We start from the raw sequence: 8,263 nt of genomic DNA, 5'->3' as shown, positions 1-8,263 counted from the left end.
GCAATATACAATAACGTATGTGGGTCATTGTGGTGTGTGTGAATTCTTGGAAGAAGTTAACAGGAAAATGATATGTGCAGCTCTCAGTGATGTTACCCTTAGGCTAATGCTATCAATATCAAACAGGCTAACCCTTTGTAGCAAAGAATTATTTGACTCCAAATTGTCTCCCGTTCCTATGTACTGTATCATGAAAGTCATCAAAAGCAAATAAAAATGAGAGATATGCATTCAAATGTGCAGCCACATCCTATCTATAACTCTGAAGTTACAGTTTATGGTTTATGAAAAATTAATATTTGTGCACTTAGAAACAGTTCATAAATGTGTATATCAAAACAGGAAACATATCTACTAAGACGATATCTACTAAGAAGATAAGGCATTTGTTTCTTCTTTATGAAATGCTTTTGGACAATAATGGCAGCAACAAAAAGGTGCTACAACACACTGAAGAATTTTTCTGGCCTTTCAGGCATCTCATCCTTGTTATCCGAGACAGTCTCCCCCTTACAGAAATATGATCCATGTGACACTCAGAGATGATGATCAAGGACTCAGCAGGTACAGAGTTGAAAAACAACAACAGGGCATGTCAGACTTGTAGACTGTGTGTACGTTTGTAGTCAAACCATTCCTCAGTAAACCTGCTTTTTATTCATTGATATGATTCTGTAACACATTCTACCTAAGAAAATATGGAGACATCTTTCTACTTTGCTGGTCAGGTAAAGGCATTCTAATGTTAGAATTTATTGGAACACAAAAAAACAAATCAAGTAGCAAACTCAACAAGCACAAATAATATGTCAGTGTAAAAGCATACAATCGCAGAGCAAATATTGGTGAAAGGTTTATAGTATTACATCTGGAACCAAATATAACTGAGCGTGCTCTTTCCCAAACTTAAAACAGGCTGGCTAAGTTAAGCCTGTGGGTAAACAAACCACACCTAGACCAACCTCAATGTTCAAATGCATAGTCAGATGGCACTATTGTCTACAATGACATGTGCACTTTCATTGAGTTTTTAATAGTCTGAAAGTGTGCTAAAGGTCAATGATTTATTTCTTATCCAAACCAGGCACATAGGATTAAGTTTGAGATATATACACTCAGTTGAGTCTTAATAGTTAAAAATGCAAATGAGATTAACGCAGGATGAAAGGTTTATACTTTTTAATACCAACATTACAGGTGACAGATCAGAAATGTAATAATGTACCTACGAAGGTTGCAATTGTTATTTAAAAAGAAACTCACGTTAATCATATGGTTCCCGATTATTAAATAGAATGAAAGTAACAACTGAATGGGACATTATAATCTGTAGACATTTTAAGTACTTAATGTCTTTTTAAGTACTTAATGCCTGGAAATGCCATTTTTCTAGGTATTTCCTTAACAGTAACTGTATGTTTAGTCTTGTTGACATTCTGATAATGGCCTTGGCATTGTGAAAATAGCCTAATCTTAACGTCTCTTAGCCTTTTACACAAACCTTCTTTTGTCTCATACAAATTTCTGCAGTCTTTCAGCATTCGATGGTTTGCTATGGATTTTCATTTGAAAATAAAGTGGTTTAGTGATCCAATCTACAATAAAGATTCTGGAATAAAAATGCACAAGTAAGAAATCTGCTCAGAAAAATTTGCCAGTCACCTCTGAAAAGAGGAAATAAAAGTTAAGTAAATAGATTAAGGGTAGTAAAAAAACTGTAAACGCCAATGTAACTCTTGATCATGTACCAAATGTTCCAATGTACACCCAATCCCCCCAAAACTCAGATACTTCTTGCTTTTTTTCCTGATTGCCGGAGGGTCTTATGGGGCCAGACACAGTTGCTATGGAAACTACAAGCTGTCAGAGTGACTTGTTTACTTTAATATGTGTGTGTGTTACTGTGGGCACTGTCAGGGAATCCAGGTGTTGGGTAAGATATGATATTGACATAATGTGGCACCTGCCAGTGTTTTGAAAATATTACAATGCTTGCTGGCCACTCTGCAGTGGGAAATAAACAATTATATTAGTATCAAATCATGTCACATCAAAATTTTTGTATGTGCTATGTTGAGAATCAAAGTTGAAGCATGATAATATGACAAATATTAAAATTTAACATGTAGATGCTTAAATTATCTATCACTGTAACCTATTAATATGTTCAGTTATTAATATGTATTAATATGTTATTCATATAGGCTAGACAAACAGAAAAGAATGAAACAACTGAGTTATGAGGCAAAAGAGAACCTTTTATTACATTAGAATGCTTCATACAAACAATGCATACACACTAGTTCATATTGCTTCAGACATAAGTTTTTTTCTTTTTTTAAACAACTTTGTAACAAAATGTAGGTACAACATTTATGAAAATATATCAGTCTCTAAACAGGGATTTCAGTCCTGACTATACAAAGAATACAATAAACACATTCATTACCAGTATGCCAACTATGTTTTGCAAACATTTATGCAATTAAGTTATTCAAGTCACATTACATACAATGTTGTGTTCTGCTCTCAAACTGACATTTAGATATACTCTAAAACTGGCATTCCTATACAATATGGATTCTTTTCAAACTTATTAGCAAAGGTAATACATTTCATCGATTATTGTCACACTGGAAGATACAGTTAAGCCATGAACAATGGCACTCAAGTATCAAATAATAACACAAATGCTTTATAGAGGAAAACAAACACAATAAAGGAACTTTGGCAAAGTACACTATAATATTTCTAAGTTTTGAAAATTTGCACTTTGAGGGGTGAAGTGTATCAAACCTGAATAATGCTAGTTTATTACTTGTAAATGGGCCTATTTCTCAGAGATAAACAGTTCGAGATAAACATACAATTAGTAGGAATAGCCCTTGGAGTAGTGGAGGAGATTCAATGTGCATGACTGATCATTTTGCTGTGCATGCCAAAATATTCTCAGAATTGTAGACAAAATGCAAATCTTCACAGGCCACACTAAACCAGCAGTTTGAAGATGAATATTTACGTCATTGACACTTCATATAAGTCAACCATGGAAAATAAGTATTCAAAAATAAAGTGCAACCCCTATATCTGGCTTGACACAACCTTTTTTAATAACATGTATTTATATTTTTCTATGCAAGTCACCTATAACATGAAAATACACAGTATTCTTTTTCAACTATCACACATTCCCACTTTACCTTACTAGAGACATGATAAACAGCTACAAACAAAACTTGGCATAACTTATAACACTTTTTAAGGCGCAGATACTCCTGGTGAGATGCTACACAAGGCCCACATGTTAAATACTCAGTAATAGTTTAATCCAACTACCAATATGCAACATTGTCAGCTTGTGATTTCCATTCCATCTTTATTTTCAATTTAATATAATAAATGCAGCAACATAACAAACAACCTCAATAATACTGTTTCCTGAATTAATTCTTGTGATGATCAGAAATTTTGAATGAATCAAATTCATTGTTTGTTTGTTTACAATATGTTTATTGTACTGTACTGATGAATATTTGTGTCACGATAGTTTTGTTTTACAAATTCCCTGCATTTTTTAATCATAAGTATTTAGAAAAAAATCTTAAAATCCAGGCACTCTCTTTGATTACATTAAGCAAAACATAACATTGTTAAAGAGTTGCACAAATTGCAGCAGCCAAAATAGATATGTACACATGTACGCAAGTTTCATAATTAATATAGTTCCTATAGACACTGAAATATGGATGACTGAAAGCAAACATGGCAGGAAATGTGTTTGTGGTGCAAATACATAGACTTTTGTCACAAGAATATTAATATCTTGATAAAATGGAAATATCTTAAACATAAACATAATACAACAGATGATATCAATAGACAAAAAACAACTTAATGAAAGTAACTTAACTGAATACAACTGCAGCTTCATAGTAACTGGCCAGTAACAACTGTGATATCCAGAGGACTGATTTGTGCAACTAAATCACAAGGTTTCTGTAAACAAGAATCATCTCCATCCAATTCTGGACCCATTCACATATACCCCTAACATCCTGAAAAGGGTGCTCTCATTGCAGTTCACTCTTTTTTGTGGGTGTTGTCGTCTCAGGCTCCCCACTGTCAGATACATTAATGGGGCTGTCTCTGGAGAAGACTTCAGTGGACTCTCTCCAAATGCAGTCTGCAATGGTCTTGAAGGCATTGGTACTACATTTGGGTCTTACTTTCTGTGAGGCATTGTTAACTATCTGGCGGCTGTTTGAGGTGGCAATCTTGATTTTGAGGGCTGCATCCACACGATCAACAACTGTATAGGTGCCAATGCTACCGTCCTCAAAGCCTACAATAATGTTTAGTGCTCGCTGAGACAGGCACAAGTAGGTTGGTGTCTTGTAGAGGGAACAGGTACCAATACTTTTCCCATCAGCAAGGCGCATGACAATCAAGCTAGGAACCGCACCTGCATCATCGTCCTCATCACAGTTGCGGAAGCAGATGTACACCAAGTACCGTCCATCCCGTGACAACTTTTGCCTCCATATTATGCCCGCAGCGTGGACTAGGCGGAGTTTGCCGCTGTGCAGATCTAGAACATTAATGTTGTCATCTCCTTTAGACACAATTCCCAGCTTTCCATTTGGTGAGATTTGGAAGTCTTCCAGGTTCTTCAAGAAGTTGCTTGGCAGCTGCACCCTTCTACAGACAGACTCATCAGCTACACTCCATATAAACACAGTCTCTGTTGATGTAATGAAGACTACAAAGTCTGGACTGTCTGGAATTAGCTTAAAATTTATGATTGTGATGCCCTCATCACAGATAAACTTCTTGGATACACTGCCTGACCACAAGCTCACAGCTAACAGCTTGTTTTTTGTTGTGCCAACTAGAAAAGTGTTTGCTGTAGTAATGAGAGCATGTTGGAGGGTTACCAGGATATTGCACACTTTGTGACCAGTAGCAAGTCTCCAGACTCGAGATGCATTTTGTTCACAGAGAGAAACCACAAACTGGTCATTATGTGTGATGAGAAGCTGGGATATCTTTTGGCCATTGATTCGAAAGATATTCTCACCTGTGGCTGTGTGCCAGATGTATTGGCTACATTTGTCATCAGATGTTACCATGAGGTCACCAGATGTGGTGAGAACACAGTTTTCCACAAGACCTTCATGCTTAAACACTATCTCAATGAAGCCTGTGCTGAAGTTCCACTTATGAATGGCTTCTGACCCATCCATAGTGTACACAAAGTCTTCTCTGCCAGACAACAGAACACTTTGGATCATTTTCCCGGTTTTGTCAATGTTTGACATTGCTGTTATGATGTCAATGTCCCAAATTGACAGAACCCCACTGCTGGCTACAGACAAAAGCAAGTTATGATGTGTTGACTTTATCAACTTGACAATGGCTCCTGATATCTCTATTAAGCTAGCCATGCACTGCCCGCTGTCTCTTCTCCAGACAAATATGGAAGAGGTGTTTTCCATGGATGCCACAATACTTTGGCCATTCTTAGAGAGCACAGCAGCCACAAATCTCTCACTACGCTTGGCCTTGAACTTCTCTACCATCTTCCAAAGCTTGGTATCAAGTACCTCAATACTTCTGTCTTTGCAAATGAGGATAGATCTCTGATCCTCAGATAGTTCTATCCCCACTACCTCATTCTCATCTCCTCGACAGTCATAATCCTCCATAATCTTGGGATTGTTGATGTCTTTGGTGTTCCAAACAGAAAGACTACCTTCATTGTCAATCATCACCATCTGATGAATTGTGTCAAGAACCAGGATGGACTTCACAAATCCACCAGAAAATTCAGAAGTCATTGTGGCAAGTTTGTCTCCACTTCCGAGGTGGAATATGGTGGTGGTGTTTAGGTATTGCCCACAGAAAGCATACATTCCATCTGGGGAGCATTCAACACAGGTTACCTCATACCAGCAATGGAACTGATACAGGGGCCATCCATACAGCAGGTCAATCACATTGACATCCTTGCTGGCCTCCAGCCAAGCTAAGGCATGGTGAGTGGACAAGGTAAATCCATTGATAAATGCGACCCCTCCTGTGATGCCACACTGTTTTGAACCCTTAACATCCACCTCTGATAACAGACAGGATTTATGGTTGTCATAAATGAGTAATGTGTTTTTTGTGGTTGCAACCACAAGGTATTTCTCATCTGTGGTAAGTCTAACACCAAGTACAACTGACCTTGCTGTGTCTATCTGTCTCAGCAACTGTCTGCTCTCAACATCCCATGTACTTATAGAGCCATCTTCAAGAGCTACAATTACGATATTGGGGGCTAGAGTGGGTAGAATCTCCACAATCTGCATGCAGCTAGAGCATAGTGGGAGCCTCTCAGGACTGTAAGTGACATCCATGGAAGAATGAAGTGGCACAATGGAGCAGTATTTGGGACCATCTTTGTCACACTCTAGTAAGAGATGTCTGAGCTTAGGAAGAGATGTGACCACCGGAAGAAGTCGTTGCTGAAGCTCAGCAGACAGTGATGCAGGGTTCTTGGTCACCTTTGCCTTTATATTTCGAAGTGTGCCAGCAAGAAACTTGAACTCCTTTTCCTGTGAGTAGCTGTAAGCCATATCAATATCAATCAATGCCTTGTCAAATTGCCCAATCTTTATCATGGTGTACAACCAACTGAAGTTCATAATGACACCATACATGAGATCGTCTGTCCGGCCACTCCTTGTCAAATGATACAGCAATTCGGTCATTTTTCTGTGGTTGACAAAGAAGATATCTGGCTCAAGCAGATTGCACTGGAACACCCATGGCTGTTCTGGAGTCTGTCGGTCATAAGAATGCTTGTCAGCAGAGGCTTTGTCATGCCCATGAAGGCTCTGCTGGTGGTGAGGGTTCCGATGTTGAGAGATGTTTAATGAGGCAAAGTGATTGTTGTCGCAGTGGAAAATTTTTTTTCTACCACCTGCCCATACCCCAAGGAAATACTCAGCCAAAAGACTGTGCATCTGATGCACATCCTCTTCATTACTGAGGTACAATTTCTGTGCTATGAGGTGCAGATGCCGGTTTGCCCACACCATCAGGTTTACATTACGCACCTGCCGCTCCACCAGGTAACCCTCCAGCTCCTCTTTTAGTTGGGCAATGAGATCATAGGAGATTCGCAGTGGACTCTTTAGATTTGAGCTTACCATAATGTCTCCCAGTACACTGTTGTCCAAAGACAATATGTCTTCCAGTTCCACCTCTGTCAACCCGGCACGTGACATTGTAATGTAACCTAGTGCACGGAAGACAAAGCGGGAACCAAGCTTGTTCTCAACAGAAAAGAAGAGATGCTCTATACTCTCATGCACTGTTGAGCAAAGGGACTTGTCATCTACATCTTTGTGAGACCTCCAGTGTACCACCTCCCGAAAGATAAGATTGACAAACATAGGTAATGTGCATTTAGCCAGTGCTTCATTTACATATATCTGTTGGCCTGAGGTTACTTTTCGTTTGACACTCAGAAGCTGCTGTTTGAGTGTTTGACTGCATGCCTTGCGATCCCTCTGTGTCAGTTCTACATAGCAGTCCTCATCATGTATCTGGCAACGTAATTTCTGCAGTATCCCATGCTTGTTGGGCAGAGTGGACACCACAATGCGAACAGTACGAGGAAGGTTGACAGGCAACCACCACATCTTACGAGCATCGTCTGCATCTGAAAGCTGTTCCAAAGCATCAAGGATGATGACTAGGGGTCGATGGAAGGATGATTCCCCCAGAAGGTTAACTAACAGTTCCCTCATCTCCTGAATCTTGTTCGGTAGGAAGTGGATCAAGCAGCGGTAGTTGACGGCAATCTGCTCACAGATACTTTGGAGCAGATTGTGGAGGTCTGTGGAGAGGTCGGAGGAGCCAATGAAGCGAACGATGACAACAGGATCTGCTTCTGGACCCATTTCTTTTTGTAGCCATGTGTAGGCCTGGAAAAATTAGAATAATTTGGTGGTTCATTTACTTTAATACTGTGATATAATTTATCTTGAATGTGCCCTATTGTTTTTTAGAAATTGCATTCAGTCTTTAAAGAAAACACTTACACATCAACCAGTTAGAATCAACAGCTCTGGATTGCTGACTCACGTTAAACAGGACCTTATATCCTGTTGCTATAATGACACACTTCAGTCAAGTGTAAAATCCTTGTGACCTTGAGCTATGCATGTAAAAGCAAACCATGACAAACAAAATGACCTAAAACCCTCTATGATAT

General features: G+C 38.9%; 1 protein-coding gene across 2 annotated transcripts in view; it reads right to left on the bottom strand.

Moving 5' to 3' along the window:
* Positions 1-2,252: 2,252 nt before the first annotated feature.
* nwd2 (NACHT and WD repeat domain containing 2) overlaps positions 2,253-8,263 on the bottom strand; it is a 38,751-nt gene continuing 32,740 nt past the window's right edge. For both annotated transcript variants that reach the window (XM_027003761.3, XM_081695223.1), the window contains exon 8: positions 2,253-7,973. In XM_027003761.3, coding sequence (XP_026859562.3) covers positions 4,071-7,973 — 3,903 coding nt within the window. In that variant the 3' untranslated portion in view covers positions 2,253-4,070. The remainder of the gene's footprint in view (positions 7,974-8,263) is intronic.

The sequence above is a fragment of the Electrophorus electricus genome, chromosome 13 (assembly GCF_041902795.1).
Source record: "Electrophorus electricus isolate QZ-2024a chromosome 13, ASM4190279v1, whole genome shotgun sequence".
In the NCBI taxonomy this organism is placed as follows: domain Eukaryota; kingdom Metazoa; phylum Chordata; class Actinopteri; order Gymnotiformes; family Gymnotidae; genus Electrophorus; species Electrophorus electricus.
The sequence above is the reverse complement of the archived record's forward strand: the minus strand, read 5'-3'. Positions and strand labels throughout refer to the sequence as shown.